The sequence below is a fragment of the Phaseolus vulgaris genome, chromosome 8 (genome assembly GCF_000499845.2).
Source record: "Phaseolus vulgaris cultivar G19833 chromosome 8, P. vulgaris v2.0, whole genome shotgun sequence".
Lineage (NCBI taxonomy): Eukaryota > Viridiplantae > Streptophyta > Magnoliopsida > Fabales > Fabaceae > Phaseolus > Phaseolus vulgaris.
Genome location: NC_023752.2, coordinates 55,041,491 through 55,063,810, shown reverse-complemented (window position 1 = coordinate 55,063,810; position 22,320 = coordinate 55,041,491). Strand labels below are relative to the sequence as shown.

General features: G+C 30.4%; 2 protein-coding genes across 2 annotated transcripts; one reads left to right on the top strand and one right to left on the bottom strand.

Moving 5' to 3' along the window:
* LOC137824343 (transcription initiation factor TFIID subunit 9-like) lies at window positions 1-3,063 on the top strand. Its single transcript, XM_068629958.1, has 3 exons — window positions 1-99; window positions 1,580-1,852; window positions 2,600-3,063. The coding sequence occupies exons 2-3, from the start codon at window positions 1,589-1,591 to the stop codon at window positions 2,864-2,866; spliced, it is 531 nt and encodes a 176-aa protein (XP_068486059.1). The 5' UTR covers window positions 1-99; window positions 1,580-1,588; the 3' UTR covers window positions 2,867-3,063.
* Window positions 3,064-4,411: 1,348 nt separating this feature from the next.
* On the bottom strand, window positions 4,412-7,026 carry LOC137826279 (G2/mitotic-specific cyclin S13-7). The gene is made up of 9 exons (XM_068632190.1): window positions 6,765-7,026; window positions 6,440-6,569; window positions 6,304-6,349; window positions 5,972-6,172; window positions 5,755-5,871; window positions 5,421-5,669; window positions 5,170-5,331; window positions 4,901-5,082; window positions 4,412-4,796 (listed from the first exon to the last, which is right to left on the bottom strand). The coding sequence occupies exons 1-9, from the start codon at window positions 6,793-6,795 to the stop codon at window positions 4,655-4,657; spliced, it is 1,260 nt and encodes a 419-aa protein (XP_068488291.1). The 5' UTR covers window positions 6,796-7,026; the 3' UTR covers window positions 4,412-4,654.
* Window positions 7,027-22,320: the final 15,294 nt, after the last annotated feature.

Here is a 22,320-nt window from a genome sequence, read left to right as displayed (position 1 = left end):
CCTATATTCAGAGTTCAGAAATATATCTAACGTCAGTTTTTCACTTTTGAGCAGAGAAGCTTCCGATTCCGGCACGGCGAGCGGCATTGCAGCTTCTCGGTGAGTTCCTTATCCCTTTCCTTTTCTCCGCTGTGAAAGTGTTGAGAATTTCATGAGTGTGTATAATTCCATTTTTATTTGTGAATATCTTTATCAATGCAAACCATGAATTTTCACTACTTGTTCTGTCCTGGTCTTGGCTATATTATATGCACATATATTGTCTCCTAATGAATGATATATGAGAAATTTTCATGGCGATTGATTATTCACATTCAGACCCGGAATCTGCTTTGCAATTATTATATTTGATGTAATTAGCCAGATTATGTCATTCCTTTCATGATTAAATCGCACTAAAGTTGCAATGTAGTTGTTTTTTGCTTGTGAATTAGGTTAATATAATGTAGGAAGATATAGTTGGATTGAAGAAATTATTAGAGCATTATTGGATCTTAAATTTGAGTAAATCTCCATTGAAACACAACGATATAACATGAAAATGATTTTAAATTTATGATTTGGGATCTCAAAAACACTTTCAATGCGAACCTAATGATTAAATTAGTTTTTAAGTTTTAAAAAACTGAATTGTAAATAAAAAGTTATAAAGTGTATGTAGGTTTTATAAGACATTTGGATTGGATCAAAACTTGTAAGAAAGTTTTAAAAATGATGAAGAGGACCTACTTAAAGTAAAAGAAGAACTTGTACAAGCATCTCCATCAGATGTTTACTCAGGTGTTTGAGTAAAGTACCAGTTACTTGAAGCATTATGTAGTTGTTTGAATAAAGTACTAGTTGTTTGAAGTAACTTTCCGTTGGAGGAATATGTGTTGACACTCAAGTTGCATAAAGATAGTTTGCAGTTATTTCATTAAGAAATTGTTGCTTATCAATAAGGAAATAATATTTTGGCCAAGAGAAAGGGAGAGCAAATAAAGAGAGTATAAAATAAGGAGTGGGAGAGATTAAAAACTATAAAATAATGAGTTAGAGTTTCTTAAAAATTTCTTCAATTAGAGCAAATTTGAGTATGAGTTGCTTAAAAATAATGTGGCATCATATTTTACATTATATAGTGTTAGTTGCTTCCAGTGAAGTTGTCCTAAGAATGTCGAAAGAAGTAATAACAATCAATTATGCGTAGTGTAAAAATTAGTTAGATATCCTAAGCCACCTAATAATTTCTCATTTAGGTTGTTAGGCTTGCTGGCCTTTTGATGATAGGCCTTGGTGTACTTATGCTTATTTGGCCTACTTGGGCTGATAAACTTAGTGACCATAGACAAGTTAGTTAGGCCAAACCTTAACAATACAGAGCCTGTGATAGGTAAACAGGTGAGTTAAAGCTTTGTAATTAGGATCATCAATCAAGTTTAGCCCGATTCACCACTATGCCATTTTTTTTACATTTTTCTCTATCTACTAAACCTCTGTATCAGAGATTGGATTTTTCAACACCGTTGAAATTTATTAACGTAAGATACAATTACCCATTTTGTTTAAAATAATAAAAAAATGTTGTTTTTGGGTGCAGTGGACAGGCATGGCAGATAAAGATGAAGAGTCGGCTATGCCAAGGGATGCAAAGATTGTGAAGTCTTTGTTGAAATCAATGGGCGTGGGGGACTACGAACCTCCTGTTATACACACGATTCTTGAGTTATGGTATCGCTATATAGTTGATGTGTTAACGGATGCCCAAGTGTATTCAGAGCATGCAGGCAAGTCCGAAATTGACTGTGATGATGTTAAGCTTGCTATTCAATCCAAGCTTAACTTCAGTTTCTCACAACCACCTCCTCGCGAGGTAATATTAGTTACTTTTTATTTTTCAATGTCCTTATCCAATGGTTACATTTTATATATTTCACGTCCAATACAGAAGGAAAAATTACACATTATATTTTTTATTGTTGAATTAGGCTGGTTGTGATTTTTCTGATAGAAAATGCTGGCACTCCTTCTCCCCAATGCTTCTATTTTCTGCCTTATTTGTAGTTAAAAACCAAAAATGTATTGCAAGTGTCACGCTAATATGAGAGCTGTTGGCATGTTTATTTACTTCAACTTAAGTAAAACCCATAAGGAGAAAGTTGTTCTATTCTGTTAGTTTCTAGTATTAAATTTCTAATATTAGGAGATATGTTTCATGGAGGAACCTCTTTCAAACTGAACATCCTGAATGGGGCAGAGAGTATTATTTGGAGGATGGATTTAAGAGTTCATTTGCAGGTGTGACAATGATGGTACTACATTCATCAGAAAAAAACATGGTACTACATTCATCAGAAAAAAACATGGTACTATGACCTCTGCTGCACAATTGTAAACAATTAATTTGTTTTTTAAATAATCATACTGGACTACGAAAGAAATCACATATATTGCAGTTTCATTACTAGCTTGCAGAAGTCACAGTTGTTTGGGAATTATGGCTCTGAGATTGCCTTTCAGTGGGACAGGATTTATTGCATAAATCAAAATTATCTATAAAGTTACGGTGTCGTGAAGTATTTGTCGCTTGATCATCTGTTTTTTTACTTCGAGCTGGCAGGTGCTTCTGGAGTTGGCTCAAAACCGCAACAAGATACCATTGCCAAAGACTGTAGCTGGACCTGGTATCCCGCTTCCACCTGATCAGGACACGTTAATCAGTCCGAACTACATGTTTGGAATTCCAAGTCAAGGGTCTGAACCTGAAGAAACAGAGGATGAAGAAACTACTATTCCCAACCCCTCTCAGGAAGAGAAGATAGACATGCAACAACAGGAACTCCATCAAAGAGTATCATTTCCCCTACCCAAATCCCAAAAGGATTAATTCAAGTCCCATATGCCATTTATGATTAACAAATTTACTCTAGCTTACACGAAATTGTTTTACTCCTGTTGTAGTTAACAAAAACCATAAATTTTGTAGCTTGTTCAATTTAGTCTTTTGTAAAGTCCACTGGATTCTGACATTGAAACAAATTGGTATCAAAACAGCTCCTTGTTGTGGTCAGAAGTTCCCGTGAACTCAGTGTTGGCCTCAGCTCTCTATAGTTGTTGGCTTGGAGCCATGCTTATTCTGATAGGGTAAGAAGATGGAAATGGAAGAGGAACTGAGGGGGATGGTATCCGATGATGAAAATGGTTTTAAGTGAGTGAGAAAAAATGGTCAACGGGGAAGCGTGTAGTGACAAAAGGAGTGAACTGAAATTCACAAAACAAAAGGAAATGGCAAAAAAGTGAGGATTTCGAGAAAATGGTGACGTGATCAATAAATTATTTGAGGTACAATGCAGATAACATTCTTTTCTTTTTTTTTGTATTTTTGTCTTTGGTCTTTAGTAGAGACACTAAATAATATGATGTCTTCTAAAATGATAAAAAAAAATAGCAATTAACAGAATGTACGTTAATAGTTATTATTTATTCTAAAATGATAAAATAAATAGCAATTAACAGAATGTACGTTTAATAATTATTATTATGTATATGCTTTTGATTTTATTATTTTGTTTTGAAATATTTATATGAAACAATGAAAAAAGCTTAGTTTCTAACATATTAAAATATGTGTACATATACCTAATATCTAACATAAAAAGAAAATGGCAGGAACAAAATACTTAGCACATACTTTAATTTATTTGTTCAGGGTTTATGAGAAATCCTAAAGTGTAAAAAATAATATAAACGTTAAAAATGTTTGTAATTATACTCGAGAATATTCATCCTACTATGTTTTTGTTTTCTTACCTTACTAGTTTAATCTGAGAGTGTTTTGGCTAATAAGTAAATCAAGAGATGAACACCATTTTTAATCACACAAGTCATTTTAATATCATTTAGAAAATTATATTTACTAAATTACCTAATATTTATTATGTACTTGAATAAAATATGTAATAAATAATAACATCTTTTACACACTAATGTTTGCTATTAAATAAAATATTATTCACTTAATAATTTTAGGCAAAATCATTTTTAGTTTTATCAAGCAATATTCTAAATCGAATATAAAATTTTATCGTGCTAATAATCACTGAAAGAGAAAGTCTTGCAGCAGCAGCAAATGAAGGGAGGAGAGACTCAAAAAAAAAATAAAAAAAATAAAAAAAAGGAAGAAACTAAATGGACCAAACTTTTTTATATGACTCTGAGAATTTGCATATTATCTGAGAATTTGTTTCACTTGTTGAATATTTTTAGCAACAGTAGCTGCATTATATGTATATTCTGAATACTTATTAAAACTAATGATGGATGCGAGATGAAATAATATTCTGAATTAATCATGCTATCATTTCATTTCTGAACACCTGTTATCTTATTCAAATACACATTTATGGGGCATGCGCATCAATGAAAATGAGAGTTTAATTGACAAAACTCACTCCATATATTCATTATAGTAGCAGCAAAAGTCTGCTATACAAAACATCATCAAACTTTGCTCGAGGCCTTAACCAATTTCCTAGCACTCAAAAGCAAACTTTTGTCTCACTTTAAAACATATAAACCAATATGACACTAAAAAAATATCAATGAATAAAGCTATGATCATAACAGCCATGATCTCCCAAACCCACTAAAGAACCCTCTATATATAACTAGAATGTTAAGACAGTGTTGTCAAGTGCTTTGCTGGAGAACGAAGGGCAACAGAGCAGCAATCTGAGCTACTGAATTTCTTGTAAACTGCCCTAAGCTTACTTTCTGGAGCAGTGGCATGCAGGTTGACTAGGTTTTTGGCGCAATCCCTGGCACCAAAAATAAACAGAAGTCACTTCAGTACTGTTAAAAAAATACCCAGTTGCATGTTTAAATATGTCCAAATATTAGATTTGGTGATCCAAATACTAACCTTAGTTGCTCCTCAGAGTAGCCTGTGTAGTGCTTCAAGGTGCTTGTCCAGAAAGGAGTCCTTTGAAGAGTGTATCGAGCCACAAGTACAGCAGAAGCAGCAATCAAAGAAGGGCAGTGCGAGACTACCGTAGGATAGTGCATCATACCAAGTTCAGCAAGGAAAAACACCATACATTCCATCTACATTGATGAAAATTAGGCACATTCATTTCGGCATTCTAAAATTAAATAATGAGTTTAACAACATCCAACTACGAAGGAATATACCTCTTTATCAGATGGAGTGGAGGCTTTGATGTACCTAACCAAGAAGACATAGGGTGTGGGAACTGTTAAGTACCACTCAAGCTTCCTAAGGATTGTTTTCTCCATCAACAGCACTTGTTCACTTACATAAGCATTGTCTGATATGCACACAAAGTCATTAACCTGCATGCATACATCGGAAACACACCATAAGTAACCACATTTTTTTCTCAAAACATGATCCATGATCATACAAGGGTATAGAAATCCACCTCTGGTGCCCATAACTCCTCATATTTTGAGGCCAGCAGCATAGAGCTGATGCCAACAAGCTGAAGTTCCCTTCTAGCCACGGCCTTCACAGACATGAACCGATCAATGATGTTCAGGGTCAAATAGAGAGTTTCTGGCATGAGCTCAAATTTTCTATGCACTTCTATCAACCAGTCCACAAGGATTGATCTCATCTTGGCGTTAATATCTGGTTGTGAATCCATATAGTCATGCACACAGCCATCTTTCTGCTTCATCAGAATCAGATATATTGTTATAACAACACATGAGGGAAGATGGGGAGATAAACAAAGAAAAACCATAAAACATTACCTCAGTATTTTTGTAAAATTCATAGATATCATCAATATACTCCGCTGCTGCCAATTCATTGTCCGTGTCAGTTGCATCAATGTTCACTACCAATTCCCTTGGAAGTCCACAAGCAGCCTGAGGTTGACACGTTGTGTTGTTAGAACACAGACAACAGTGAAAAGGAACAAACCACATTCCAAAAAGTGAAAGAAAGATAAAGGAACAAGGAGACCACCTTGCTTCGAGCAGAGAGGACTGAACTAAAAGCCTTGGCATCTTTGTCCCTTGTCTTGTTTCCCTTAACAACATATTGCTTATCCTGTTCCTCCGATTCATCATCATCGCTAATCACTATCACTTCAGGTTCCTCTTTAGGCTTCTGAGCTGCCTTCGCCTTTACTACCACCGCAGCATTCTCCACTTCAGTGCTTGACTTCTATACAAGATTCACTCACAGATTTAGAGACGCATCCATTATATAAGAAAAAAATTCTTAACTGATTTCTGTTTATTCAGAAAGGTAAAAACTAAAAAGTCAAAGAAAAACAACGGAAAGAGAAGTGCAACCTTGTTCTTCTCTTGTGCGTTGGCCAACAATTGAGAACGAAAGTTCCTAGTTAAAAATGAGCAGATTTAGACTGGGAAACAAAATACACACTATATTAAAAAGATTGATTTATCAAAAAAATTGTAAGGAAAATACCTTGTAACAGGTTTAGACACATTAATACCACCATGGCCTTGTTTGGCCACAAGATTCCCAATATCCTGAAGAACCCTTCTGTTTCTTCCTTCACCACCCATATTCTTCTGCTTGTTCTCGCGAACCTCACCTTAAACCACACACAAAAACTACAATTTCAGAAACGAAAGAGACAGAAAATAAAGCGCAGAATACATATCCAAACTTTATCCCAACAAATCTTAAAAAAGACCCCAAGTGCAAGAAAAAAAACAAAGAAACATTCAAACGTATATCATGTTGGCAGCAAGAAAAGAACAAAAAGAACAAAAGGACAAAAAAAAACCATTGATGGGTTGTTCCGCTATGGAAGCCATAACAACGTTTTGTTGCGTTTCTTGAAAAGTTGAGCCAAAAACACCGCCGAGAGTGGAGAGCAGCGACGACAGAAACCCCTGAAGACCACCGTTCCGCACCTCTCCTCCGGCTTCTACGTCAGTTAGCGCCACCGCGGATTCAAGCACTGTCTCTGTAGCAACTTTCTCTCTTTTTCTTCTACGACGAACGTATGAAACAGTGTGTTGGTATGTTTCTTTGTTCCTTTGTGAAATAAACCTTTGTTCAACGACTATGTTTTATTTATACAACACACACTCTCTTCCAACGGTCAATTCTATCTTCAACCTCAACCGTCAGATTTTCTCTCGCATCAACGGCTACTAATCTTATAGCCGTTACCCTCATTTCTCATTCCCAAATTTAACCGCTCCTTTCCTTTTTTATTTGTTTCTAATATGACTCTTACAAATTATTTATTAACAAAATTGAAAGAGCTTCTTCCATTTTCACCATACACAACATCAATCACATTTAATAAATCTATTTTTTAATTAATTTTTATTTCTAAATTTTAAATTTGATATTTTACTTCAAATATTTGAATTCAGTGTCACATACAAGTGTCTTTGATTTATTTTTTAATGAAATTAAAAGTGTGATTCCGCCTTTGCCACTTCGATTCATTTTTCAATTAACACAACACGTTGTGGCCTTTCACTTATTTAAATTGAATATGTTTTTTTCTTTAATTAATAATAGGTAAAAGAAATAAATATAATAAAAAATACATTAAAATATAAATATAATAATGAAAATAAATAAATTAATTAAAAAATAAAAGCTTACTAAAGTAGTTTTTAGGTTATAAGTAAAAAAATTATAAAATAAGCTATTTGATGTCCATCTTTATTAAAAAAAATCAACCTTGTCAAATAGTATTTAGTCATAAAATTTGTAAGGCTTCCATTCATATACCTCAAAGGTAAAACCTAAACATTTTTATTAAATATTACAAATTGCTTCTAAATCATGTAAGTATTAAATATTTCTATATTTAATATTATAACTATTTTATATATGTACTACAGTAAATACTTTCTATATCTAATATTATACATATTTAATATTATTTAAATACTTTAAATAGTATTTGAAAGCATTAATGACATTTACTATTTTTTTAAAATAACATGAGCAGAGATATACAGTTATTGATGAAGGGATGTGTTTAGCTAGATTTTCAAAACCTCAGTTTTAAAATTGTACCATAAAGATTACTTGAAAAAGAAAACGGTAAATCGGATCAATGTGTAGTTAAAATAAATCACAAAGTCAATATTTTTTAATTTTTTTATTGTAACAATCAAACTTTTTTTATCAAAAATCTAACATCCAACCTAAAGAATAAAGTTAAAACATTCAAAATAATGAACTTATTTATATATTCATCTGCATGATTAAAAAAAACAATGTTAACTTAAGTTCTAGTCCATTTTATATGTAACTTTAGAGTTTGTATATAAATTTAATCTTGTACATAATATATTTAAAAGCATATGATCATATAAATAATAAATATAAAAGTAAGCTATCAACAAAAATTATCAAGACATTACAATTATAACTTTTTTCATCTTAATAATAGAATAGTGATGTTTTTCAAAATATTGGTATTAAGTATTTTTCTACTAATGGCTAACATCTAATTTATTTTACTACATGAGTTAGGATAAATTTAAGATATCCAAAAATTAAAAAACTCATGACATTTTTAAATGTATAATACTCTCATTTACTTTTTTCACTACCTGATATTTTAATTTGTATGACTTAGACTATTAGCAAAATTATTAGAGATCTCTATTACAATATAGTTGCTTAATACATACATTCATTTATGGTTCGCAAAATTGTCTCAAACTTGTGACCTCGCATCTCTTGCATGTCATACATAAACATGTTATTTACATTCACATTACATGTATATATTACACTTCAATTTAATTAAAGCGGTAAATTGTTCCAACATACAATTCAATGATTTTTGCATATAACATATATTTACATAATATTCATATTTGAAAAGCTAAGAAAAACTAATAAGATGTGGACATCAGAAATATATTTGCTAAAGCAAAAATACTTTCGCTTAACAAGGGTATTAAATGAACTTTCATCAAAGCACTTAAGAATTCACTAAGCAAGGATATCAACAAAACACTCACTAAAGTGACTTAAACAAAACTTTCATTAAAGTGCTTCAAAATTTGCTAAGTGAGAATATCAAATGAAACACTCACTAGAGTGACTCAAATAAAACATTCGCTTTAAATTTGTCAAGTAATGTATCATATGAAACACTCATTGAAGTAACTCAAAAGAAACTTTTGCTAAAACATTTTAGAATTTTCCGAGGGTATCATAATAAACACTCAAAGTGACTTAAACAAAACATCCACTTGAGTAGTTATGAATTCTAGTTGTTAGGAATCTAATTATGAGTTCAAAGTCTCATATTGAATAGAAATGAGAATGTTGAGTGACATATAGATAAAAAAGACTCATAAACACTAAGTCTTGAGGTTTTGTGTTGAAGGTGATGTCGGGTCTCTTATATGGGCAACTCATATATGTCAGAAGTGGTGAATCTCCTTGGTCTATTTTCCTAACAAATCCTAATAATGGTATTAGATCCAATGGTTAGCTTGGTGTCAGACTCAAACAGAGACAACTACGTCTATTGTGATACTGTTGTGGTAGAAACCTATGGTAAAATCCTATTCACACTTGAGAGTCTGTTGTGGTGGAAACTCATGAGAAAATTCAACTCACACTTAAGAGGGAGACTATTAGGAATCAAAGTATGAATTGAAAATCTCACATTAAATATAAATGATAATGTTGAGTGACATATAAAGAAAAAAGATCCACAAACACTAAGTCTTTAACTTTTCTATTGAATATGGTATCTTATCTCTTATATGGACAACTCATGCCTCAAAAGTGGTGAATATCCCCATTTTATTTTACAACAAATGAACTTCAAACTTGTACTAGAAAATTTTTCCTCCTAAAATTTTTCATAACAAAAAGACTATAGTTTAAATCCATCCACTAGAATCATCTAAATTAATTTCCTTTACCTCAAATTATTCACTATTGAAAAACTTTTGACTTAAACCAGAAAACTCTCAACATAAAGAAGATTTAAAGAATGAAGGTAAATAAGAGAATAAAAAGATAAAAATGAAACTTCACAATAAATATAGTCTCCTATTTTTTTAGTAATTTAATAATTTATAAGTATAGTTCATCTATTAATTTAATTGTAACGTTAAATAGAAATGTTGATTATGACAATGCAATACAGTAGAACATTAATATTTAGCGTAAATACGCGAACACAACAGTATATCATTGTCACATTAATGTTTTCATTAAATATTCCACGTTAAATTAATAAATAAATTAAAAGAGCAAAAAAGTTGAGACAAAAATGTGTACAATCACTAAAGTACCAACATAAAAGAAATGCAATTAAAGTTAAACATAACCTTCCCTTTTGAATTTATTTTTCTAAACCCTTTTATAATAGAATTTCCCCCAAGACAATAAATTTAAACTAATCCTCATAGTTCAGGTTTTTTCCCTCCAGTAGTAATAACTAACGGTGACTATAATTTTGTCAATTACAAGATATATTAAGTGATGAAAATTGTAAAGGTTTTACTAATTAACGCCTTAAATGTAAAACCTTAAGCATTATATTTTTAATATCTTTTAGAAGTGTAATTCAATGTTTTAGATAATATTTTATACAGCATTAATAAATGTTTATTAAATTGACAATAAAGAATAATTAATTTTACAAGGGGCTAAATGTGAAGACATTTTATTTAAAAATATTTATACTTGATGGATAAACTTCTTGAAAACATAAATTTTAAAAGGAAATAATCACTTTTTTTTTTTATATTAGAAGACATGTTGTAAGGAAAAGGAGGCACGTGCATGCATGTGAGAATTGGTGGATAAGTGCTTTTTCTAAGACACGCTCCTATGAATGATTCCCTCCATCCCGTTACAGTAATATATCTATTTTGCCCATTACGTAGGTTTTGCTTTGATTCTAGAGGGAGTCAAAAGCAAATAGAAGAAGAAAAAATATTTGAAAAATAAAATATAAGTGAAAAGTTTAAGTAAAGTGATAAAATAAATAAATTAAATAATGTAATGAATTGTCAAAATATTCTTAATGAAAATTTAATAAAAAAGAATAAAAAAAGTGAAGGATAATTAGTTATGTACTAATTATTTTATGAAATCAAAATTAATTTAAAAATTAATAATAAAACTTTCTTTATATATCAATTTAAAAATTAAAATATAAAAAAATTATTTACAATGAATTTGTAATTCTTATAAAACTAATTTTTGAATATGAAAATAATTTACTTCACAAAATCTCAAAACTTAAATTATTTCATTTAATTTATTTTTATTTTAATTATTAATTATTAATTATATAATAAATAAAAAAATATTTTATTATTTTATATTTAAACTTAATTAGTTATATTTATCGTCTAGTTAATTATAAATGTAAATGTTAATAAAATCTATAAGCGATTATATTTTTAAATATAATAAATTATATTTTAGATATTTTATTAATATTTGTAATATAATTAATCTTAAATTTTTTTAGAAAGTTATACATCAAAGTTTGTCTTATTTTTAAAATTTTCTTTTACTCTTTTCTATCTTTTGTTTTATGTACAGGAAATAAATAAACCATTAAGGTATACCAATAAAGTAAAATAAAATAAATTTTTCATCACATAAAATCAACTTATACATAAATTAATAAGTAAAAAAATTTGACATATTTTTTAAATAAAGTAATTTTAGTTAGTATAAGTCTTTTCTTAAAAATCTTATTTTATTCCGATAAGACTTATACTAACTAAAATTAATATCTTAAAACTGTTTGCCAAAAAACTCATTCAAACATTTTCAAGAAATTTTAGACATTTTACTTTTTCATGTATAGATTTTAACTATAGACCAAATTATCAATCAACCAAAACAATCTTAATAATTACTATAATAAAAATTAATTTTAGAAAAAAATAATTAATCATTATATTAACTAAATTAAATATTATTTTAAAATTAAAAAATTATCGATATCTAAATATTTTTTATATATATAATTAATATTTAGCGTATAATTAATTTTGGAATAAGTTAAAGTTTTAGCTTTGGAAATCAAATTTTGTTTATATATATATATATATATATATTACAATTTCACAACTAGTTTCAAAATCTAAGAGCATCTAAAATGAAAAATTCTTTTAAACGGTTTGAAGCAATTATTTCACTTTGACTAGTCTCATTTCACAATCTAATTTTTTTTTAAGAGGTTTGTGAAAAAGGTTTGGGAAGATGGTTTCATATTTATTATGTTGTAAATCCGACCTTCAAATTGCACAAGTTAATTAAGAAGGATTGTAAGGGTAAATTCCTTATCTTGCACCATTTACATTTTTATTTCCCTAACTAGCACCCTTTTGTTTTTATTTCCCTATCTAGCACTCTTTTGTTTTTATTTCCCTATCTAGCACCCTTTTATTTTTTATTTCTCTATCTAGTACCATTTCAAAAAATAAATTAAAAAATAATAAATTATTATTATTTTTATAATTTTAATTTTGAATGCATTAAAAAATAAATATTTTTAATGTTTAAAATAGTTAGAAATATAATTAATGAATAAAGAAATGTGTTTTTACAAAATAAAAATAAAAAAGTAATAAATTTAAAATGTTTAGTTTAAAAATTATTTTTTTAAGAATGAATAAAATACAAAATTAAACTTTACAATAACATAAAAGTTGAATATATAAACATAAATTAGTATTTATTTTTATTATTATTGATGATGTAATTATGTTAATTTCAAGGAAAAATTACACGACATAATTATAAAAAAACAAAGTTAAATAAGGACTGATATGGATATAAAAGAACAACATGATCGAAAAAAAAATGTTCATATTGTCAAACATGAAGACACACATAAAGAATATGTCTCAACGTTACTGGATTGTGCATTTCTCGTCATTAATTATGTTTCATTTCGCACAAACTATTTAATGTACCATTGAGAAAATATTAAATGAATTATCATCTTGCATTTATTTTCATTTTTATGATCAACATATACTTATTTAGTATCGCCTTATATTTCTTATATTTATCTTATTTGGATTTATTTTTATATCTTTTATCTTTATCTTAATTTGTTTTGCCTTTATTTTATATCTTTTATGTTTTTAGTTATTATTTTTTTTCTACCATTTTTTTTTATTGTTGCTGTTTTTATTTTCTAGACTTATTTCTTTTTTCATTTTTTGCTTCTCATTTTTAAGCATTAAGTGTAACATTTGCATTAATTTTTTTTTTAGGATTTTGCATTTAGGATAGACACTTCAATATTACTTGTGCATCCACTATTAATTAATACTAATTGACTTTGTTGTTTTTTTTTGTAATTATGTCATGTATTTTTTACTTGAAATTAACATGATTACATCATCAATAATAATTAAAAATAAATAGTAATTTATGTTTATAGATTCAACTTTTATGTTGTTGTAGGGTTTAATTTTTTATTTTCTTCATTCTTAAAAAAAATAATTTAAACTAAACATTTTAATTTATTTTATTTTATTTTATTTTATAAAAACTCATTTCTTTATTCATTAATTATATTTCTAACTATTTTAAACATTAAAAATATTTATTTTTTAATGCATTCAAAATTAAAATTATCAATAAATAAATAAATTATTATTTATTTATTTATTTTTGAAATGGTGCTAGATAGGGAAATAAAAAATAAAAGGGTGCTAGATAGGGAAATAAAAAATAAAAGGGTGCTAGATAGGGAAATAAAAACAAAAGGGTGCTAGTTAGGGAAATAAAAGTCTAAATGGTGCTAGATAGGGAATTTACCCGGATTGCAACATCAACACCAAATAAAAATCAATTTCAGAAAGTACAATTGTTACTTAGTAAATATAAAAAATATTTAATAATAATATAAATTAATTTAGAAATTAAAATTTGTTTAATCTTTTAAAATATTTCTAATTTTGTCAATACAATAACTAATTATTTAATCTCTAAAAAAATTTATATTATATATATATATATATATATATATATAAAATGTTCTCCCTCTTGTTGTCTTCTATTAAAAACTGCATCATTTTATTTTTCTATTAGTTTCAAATACAATATTTTTGCCAAAGGATCCAACTCTTAATTGGATTGAGTTATGATAAACATCTCAACACATAAAAAAAATACTGTATTCACTATCTTTAATTTTTTCATTTAAAATCTCAACATGTCTATATAATATTCATTTAACTTTTAAAATTTAAAATATATTTTACAAATTATCTTCTTAGTAGTAAAATAATGCAATTTTTTATGGTGTACAGTATTTTATTTACAAAAGTATATCTCAATTTTTTTTAATAATATTCTAAATTCTAATACATTTTAAATGCACGTTATTAAAATAAAATAGTGGGGGATAATATTAATTAATTTTAAATTGCATGAAATCTTGTAAACTTAATATATTTTTAATAACATTCAACACAAATGATCAGTACAATTTAACTTCCATCGAAAAGTTTATTAGAGTTGAATTCTATAAAGATTGATATTGATTGTAAATGGTCTCTTCTAGTGTAAGAATGTATTTTTTTATGAGTAAAAATAGAGGGAGAGGAAAAGTGAATAATAAATATTTCATTATTCTAAATAATTAAATATGTGTATAATTTTATTTTCTTCTAAACTTTTGTTAGGTTATTGTCATTTCTTCTTTTTAGAAGATGTCACGTGAACTTTGATGTTGATATGAGTTTTATAAGAAAAAGTTACAGTATCTCTGACTTATTCTCTTTAGAATATTTGTTTAAAATATAAATTTTAAGATAGAAAAAATTAACTCTGAGATGTTTATTTTGATGAATTTATATTTTAAAAGAAAATATATTGAAATATATAAATCAAATTATAGATTTCTCCAATGTAATGATAGTTTTATTTGATTTGATTTCAGATAAAAGTTGATGGATTTAATGTTGTGTATATTTAGCTGAATGGTTACTTGTGAATTTTGGATATTGTTTAAGTGATTGTGAAAATGGAAATAGTTATAGCTCTTAATTATGTGATGGTTGTTAATAACTTGTAAACTTGTTTTTTCGAATTGGTGATTTTTTTATTGAAAAAACTTGAGTATTGAAAAATCAATTTGAATCAAAGTAGGTAATTTTTGACGTATGAGTTGATAAAAAACAATTGAAATGTAAAATACTAAGTTTGTGTTCAATTTGAAAAAAAAAACTATGTTTTTGTGCTTGAAGGGAATATATGTGTTCGTCACTCAAGAAATATTGAAGCAATGATATCTAATATCATTCCAAAAAATCATGACTCAAGCATGTAATGTGCACAAATTTTCTATTATATGAGATTTTGGTTATTAAATTTTTTTTTGAGAATTTAAGAAAAAAAATCATATTAATATTCTTTTTTTAATAAAAGCTTTTATGCTAGGTATCAATATGCAACTTGACATCTCAGATAGGCTGACACCTCAAGTAACAACAATAATTTCACATGAAAAAAGGAATAATTTAAAAAAAAAATATGGAAGACTAAACCAAAACCCATATTATTGAAGGTGCAGAGTAGGAAAACAAAGGTAAAGAACCGTGTGTGTGCAAGATTGACTAGTGGCAAACCTTGTGCACAGTGAATGCGCGAATAACAGAAAGAGAGATAGAGTGAAGGAGAAAGATCGAGAACTAAGTAAAGAAAACGTAAAAGCTTATTATTATTATTTAGTAAAAACTACAGTACATATATAGAAAAGCCTAGAAGTAGAACTAACATACAAAATGGGCCAAGCCCAATAATAAAAGAAAATGCCATTAACACCCCCCTCAAGCTGGGAGTAGATGTTGCACATTCCCAACTTGGATTTTAAAGAGGTTTGGTGAGAATGTCTGCAATCTGTGTGGCGGGAGTGATGGGAAGTAACTTGAGGAGACCAACATTCAGCTTTTCACGAACAAGGTGACAATCAATTTCTAGGTGTTTTGTCCGTTTGTGAAAGACTTGGTTAGATGCAATCTGCATGACGGATTGGTTGTCACAGTGTAGAGTGGCTGCTGGTCGAAAGTGATGCAGAGGTCCGTGAGGAGATAAGTTAACCATTGGAGCTCACAAGTTGTGGTTGCAAGAACTCTATATAGCCTCAGAAGAACCTACGGGAGATGGTTTGTTGTTTCTTGGACTTCCAAGAGATTAAAGAATTGCCAAGGAAGATGGAGTAGCCAGTTGTGGACTTGCGAATGTCCGAACAGGTGGCCCAGTCGGAATCGCTGAACCCACGAAGATGAAGAGAACTTGTGCTTGGCAAAAAAAGACCATCACCAGGGTTGGCCTTTAAATAGCGTAGAAGTCGGGAAGTGGCTTGTTTGTGTAATGTTGTTGGGGCCAAGATGAACTGACTAAGAGTGTTGACAGTGAAAGCGATGTCTGGACGAGTGTTGGTGAGGTAAATGAGGCGGCCAATGAGTCGTCGGTATGCGGAGGTGTCTTCAGGTGATAGGAGTGTGTCATCTAAAGACGTGAGTTTTGAAGACTAAGCCATTGGAGTTGAGACTGGTGTCGAATTGAGTATGCCTGTTTCCTGCAAAAGATCAAGTGTATATTTTCGCTGGCTGAGGTGCAAGTCAGTGCTATTTCTGGCAACCTCAAACCCAAGAAAATAGGTGAGATTGGCCAAATTTTTATTTTTGAAGTTATGGTCAAGAGTGGTGGTGATAGAGTGGATTTCCTCAGCATTGTTACCCGTTAATATCAAGTCATAAACATAAACTAGTATTGCAGTAATATGAAGATCAATGTTTAATAAATAATGAGTGATTTGTAGAAGATAAAACAAAATGGTTATCTAAAAGAAATTGAGAGAGTTTAGAATACCATTTTATACTTGCTTGACGGAGCCCATAAAGAGAACGCTGTAATTTACAAACATGGTGAGGTGAAGAGATAGGGAGACCGGGGGGAGGAGTCATGTAAATCTCCTCATTAAGGTCACCATGGAGGAAAACATTATTTACATCTAGTTGCTTTAGAAACCAGTTTTGGGAAGTAGCAACAACAAGTAATAAGCATAAAGTAGTTAATTTAGCGACATGAGCAAAAGTATCAAGAAAATCAAGACCCTCAACCTGAGTGAAACCTTTAGCAACTAGATGGGCTTTGTGGCGTTCTAGAGTACCATTAGAGTTATGTTTAATCTTGTAAACCCAACTATAACCAATAGGTTTCTTCTCGAGGGGAAGAATGGTGAGTTGCCAAGTGTTATTGGAAGCAAGAGCAGAAAGCTCATCTTGCATGGCTCTTTGCCAGCAAGGATAATTGGAGGCCTCATTGTAAGAGCGAGGTTCATTGTTGGAATTTATTGCAAAAATAACATGTTTGAAGGAAGAAGATAAAGCTGCATAAGAGATGTAATTAGTAATTGGATACCTGGTGGTAATTGCAGATGCTGTGGCGTAATTAGCAAGATAAGAAGGTGGTCTGCATGTTATTTGGGAGCGTCGTGTTGGTGGAGAAGCGGGAGGAATGGAACTAGTAGGTGCAGGATTAGGGAGAGGTGTAGGTTCAACAAAAAAAATCATAATCAAAGTTATAGTTAGTAGGAACAGGTAAAGACAGAATGTTGGGTCCCCTATCAAGATCATCATCCAATTTGTATGGAAAATGAGTTTCATGAAAGATAACTGTTGAAGCTGGAGGAAGCTTCTTCCCTACCAAGGCTTGATGTGTGTTTGATGAAGAAAGTGGCTTGAGTGCTTTGAAGATTGTAATAGGTTTTTAGATTCATTTGTAATTAGGCTTGTAAGTGTGTATGATTGCCTTTTGTTGTGTAACCTATCCTAGATGCCTAACCAAGTCTAGATCAAGCACATGATGTGGTTAAATGGTTTTTGAAAAGCTTTTTAAAATGGTTTTAACAGTTTTAAAACAGTACACAAATAAATCTGTTTTATGGAGAAAGAATCTGTTTATTTCTTCTCTGTTAAAAGGCTTTTCTAAAATTCAGTTAGGGCACCACAGGTAAAGCTTAGACAATTATTTCAGTTAAAGCTGAGCTGGCCTGTGTGCTATATTTTAATCTGTTTCACTAAGAAAGAACAGGTTTATTCCTTGGTGAGTTGAAAGATTTTTCACAAGTTAGTTAGGGCTCCAAAGGTACCACTCAGACAGTTATTTCTGTTAAGCTGAGTTGGCAGTTTTCACAAAATAAATCTGTTAAGTTCAAAAATGAATCTGTTGTTTTCTTAACTGCTTTTCAACTGTTTTTTGAAAAGAAGTTAGAAACTGTTTTCTATATAAAGAAAAGTCTATCTCACATGAATAAGTGCTGAGGAATTACGCTTTTGACAGAGATCAAACAATTTCCATGTGAGAAGAAGGATTGAAAGAGGTTTTGAAAGGTTTTCCAAAGAGATTTTCAAGTGTGCTTGTTCTAGGAAACCTTGAATCTTGGTGAAGGTGCTGGTGCAGTTCTGCAGCAAATTGAACTACTGGTTTTGAGTTCTTGCATCTTCTTTTCAGGTGTAATATTTCCTTTATTCTGTTTTGTAAAGGTGTAGGTGTTAGTCACTCCTTGATAGGGTTTCTTGGAGTGCAAGGTGTGCTGAAATAGGGTTTTTCAGCATTGTGTGTGGTGTTCTTGTAGTGTTCAAGAACTGCTGGTTTTGTAAGTGATTGGTACTGTTTTTAGTGAATTCCACCTTGGGGTAAGGTGAGACTGGATGTAGCTCTGTATGAGTGAACCAGTATAAAAACGTGTGTATCTTGTATTCTCATCCCTGCACTCTTTTCTGGTTTTTTGCTTAATTCTGTCAAGAACTAAATCTGTTCTTTTGAAATTGAATCTGTTAATTCTGGGTTAAGTGAAAACTGTTCTTCCTGATTTGTTAAAGTTTTCTGATCATAAACAAGGTTGTTGCATATAATGGTTTAAGTGGATTGTGAACAAACTGATCATTCATTAAAACCTAAGAAAGGATCATACTTCTTGAAATCTTGTGTTGTGTAATTTTTGGTTGATTTCTAAGCATAGTTGTATCCTTCATCCTCACTATATTAAGCTGATCTGGTTATGTCATAATTCTCTGTTGATCACAATTTTACATTGAACAAAATTCAAATTGTGCCAAGACTGCTCTGAAGAATCAATCTGTTTCATGTAAAAACAATCTGTTCTTTTTGCCTCTGGAATACTGAAAAATTGTGTGTTCTTGCGAAAGTTTTATAAGCTCAATTCACCCCTCCCCTCTTGAACTTAGACACTAATAGACCCAACGATAACATGTCTTGAGATTTCAATGCGATGATATTTCAAATTCAAAACAATATATCCCCTAGTATTGGAAGGAAAACAGAGAAAAACAGCCTTAACAACTCTATCATAAAAAAAAAATCTCTTTGCAGTTAGAGTACTAGAATAGCAAAGGCAACCAAAGATTTTTAGAAAGGATAAATCACATTTTGTGCCATAAAGTTTTCATGGGGAGCAAGATTAGAGAGGATAGGGGTGGGGGTGCAGTTAATTAAAAAAGCAGCTTGATTAACAGCAAATTCCAAAATAAAGAAGGTAAATTAGCTTGAAAAAGTAAGGCACAAGTAATATTTAAAAGGTGTTAGTGTTTACGTTCAACAATACCATTTTGTTGAGGTGTTTCAACACAAGTAGTTTGATGCATTATGCCTTTAGAAGCGAAGAAAGCATGCATATTAAATTCTGGTCCATTATCGGTACATATGAATTTTATTTTCTTATGAAATTGAGTTTCTACATAATGAGTAAAGTTTATGATATTACTACGAACTTCAGATTTATTACGAAGCATGATAACCCATGTATAGCGCAAGAAATCATCTACAACAGTCAAAAAGTATTTAAAACCTTGGATAGAAGTAATGGAACAAGGATCCCATATATCAAAATGTACAATGTCAAAGATAGCAGCAGTACCGGTAGTACTCAAAGAAAAAGGCAGTTTCTTTTGTTTGACACGATTACAAGTATCACACAAATCAAGTTTGTTAACAGTAATGAAGGGATATTTAGCACTCAAGATAGTTAATCTTTCATGAGAAGGGTGACCCATTCTATAGTGCCACAAATGTTTATCCTTAATATTACAATTAATAGAAAGAATGTTAATTTGTGGTGTGGTGTGTGATGGTACAAAAAAAACATTAAAAAGGTATAGTCCAACAATGACCTTAACTATACCAATCTTCTTGTGTGACCGATTGTCCTGTATTATGCCGTGAGTAGAATTAAATGTTAAAGTGCATTTAACTTGTAAAGACAATTTAGATGCTGAAATAAGGTTCAATTTAAATTGTGGAACATATAGCACATCGATAAGATAAAAATTATCATAAAATTTCACTAATCCTGAATAGTGTGCAAACAAATTTTGACCATTAGGAAGATTAATTAGAACATGAGTAATTTTTGTGGAGTGTGTAAAAGCAGAAAGATTGGTGCAAACATGATCAGTGACATCATAATCAATTATCCATGAATTATAAATGATAGGTGTGAAAGAAGAGAAATTACCTATTGGAGACTGGTGGTTGTTGTTGTTAGTATCAACCAAGAAAGTGCCAACCTGGTTCATTTGCGCCTGAGTAGAAGTGGCAGCAGTTATATTCTGACGCAGGAGATCACTCAAGAATTGACATTGTTGAAAAGTAAGTCGAAAATCTTTAATATCCTGTTCTTTAGAAGTATCATCAACAGAAAGATCATCAGTAGTAATCAGATTATGAATCTGTGCAGGTCGAAAATTCTAGGTTTTATATCCACAAGGGAAACCATGTTTCTTGTAACATATGTCAATGGTGTGACCAGTTTTATTGCAATAGGTGCAGACTTTTCTACCATATTGGTTTGTATTGTTTCTAGTGTCTGGAGTAGGAAACCCGACTTTCCTAAAGCAAACAATCTCATTATGGCCCAGATTACCACAAAAACCACACAACAAAGGATTGGATGAAGCAATACAACTAGCATTAGTACTATGCATAGGCAGAACAACAAATAATTGACGTTCTTGTTGAACAACTACAGAATTTTTTTTTGGAATGGGAGGTATAGGATCCAAGAGCAAAACATGTGAATGAATGTTACTGTATTCATCATTCAAACCCCTAAGGAATTGCATAGCACGATCTTCACATTTTCTTTGGTTTATCACAGTTTGAACAAAACACGAACAACAGGTGCATAGAGAGTTAGGGCGAAAATTTTCTAACTCATCCTAAATAATACGTAGTTTGGTAAAGTAGTCAGTGACAAAAAGATTGTCTTGACTTAGAGAGACAACTTGTAATTGTAAATCATAAATACGGGATAAGTCACCCTGAGAATAGCAAGTTTTCAAATCGTTTCAAATTTCAATAGCAACATCCATCCAGATTATACTCTGCCTAATTGGGAGTGAAATAGAATGAACTAACCAGGAAACCACCATGTTATTGCATTGTGACCACGCAAAAAAATTTGGGTCATCTTTTGAAGGACGAGGGTGATCACCGAGGATGAACTCAACCTTGTTCTTAGCGCTTAGGGCGATAATAATCGAACGACTCCAAGAATGGTAGTTGGTGGAGTCAAGAACTGGCGAGACCAGAGAGGTTGCGTGGTTTTCACTTGGGTGCAAATACAAGAAATTATTAGTCGGTTGTTCCGATTGAATGGGCGACGTAACCTCCTCGTCAGCCATTAATTTGTGCAAGAAATAGAGAAAATTAAAACGCTCAAGAATAACAGGAAAAGAAACGATAAAAGAAATCCAAAAAATTGAAAACATGAGATAAAACGAAAGAGAAAGGGAGATAATAGAGTAGCGCAACAAAGCTCTTCATACGAAGAGCTCTTATACCATATTGAAGGTGCATAGCAGGAAAACAGAGGTAAAGAACAATATGTGTGCAAGATTTGCTAGTGGCAAACCCTGTGCACAATGAATGCAAAAAGCAAAAAGAGAGACAAAGTGAAGGATAAAGATCGAGAACTAAGTAAAGAAAAAGTAAAAGCTTATTATTATTATTTAGTAAAAGCTACAATACATATATAGAAAAGCGCCTAGAAGTAGAACTAACATACAAAATGGGCCAAACCCAATAATAAAAGAAAAGAACATTAACACATATTAACAAAACCGATACATAGGTAAACTATACCTATTCATAAAGAATTATAAGAACAAACTAGATGAAAGTATATTATATTAATGAAATGATTCTCTATGAATAATTGTTTGACATGCACGAAATAATTGAACAAAACTCGTTTTCCGAGTTAAGGACTTCTGATAGCCAGAAAAAATTCCAAAAAATTGTGTAGAGAAGACACGACTTCAAGGTAA

Coding starts and splice junctions, on each gene's coding strand:
- LOC137824343 (XM_068629958.1), top strand. CDS start 1,589: ATGGCAGATAAAGATGAAGAGTCGGCTATGCCAAGGGATGCAAAGATT. Junction 1,853..2,599: donor CACAACCACCTCCTCGCGAG/GTAATATTAGTT, acceptor TCGAGCTGGCAG/GTGCTTCTGGAGTTGGCTCA.
- LOC137826279 (XM_068632190.1), bottom strand. CDS start 6,795: ATGGCTTCCATAGCGGAACAACCCATCAATG. Junction 5,872..5,971: donor TCCTCTCTGCTCGAAGCAAG/GTGGTCTCCTTG, acceptor TGTCAACCTCAG/GCTGCTTGTGGACTTCCAAG. Junction 5,083..5,169: donor CCACTCCATCTGATAAAGAG/GTATATTCCTTC, acceptor TCATCAATGTAG/ATGGAATGTATGGTGTTTTT.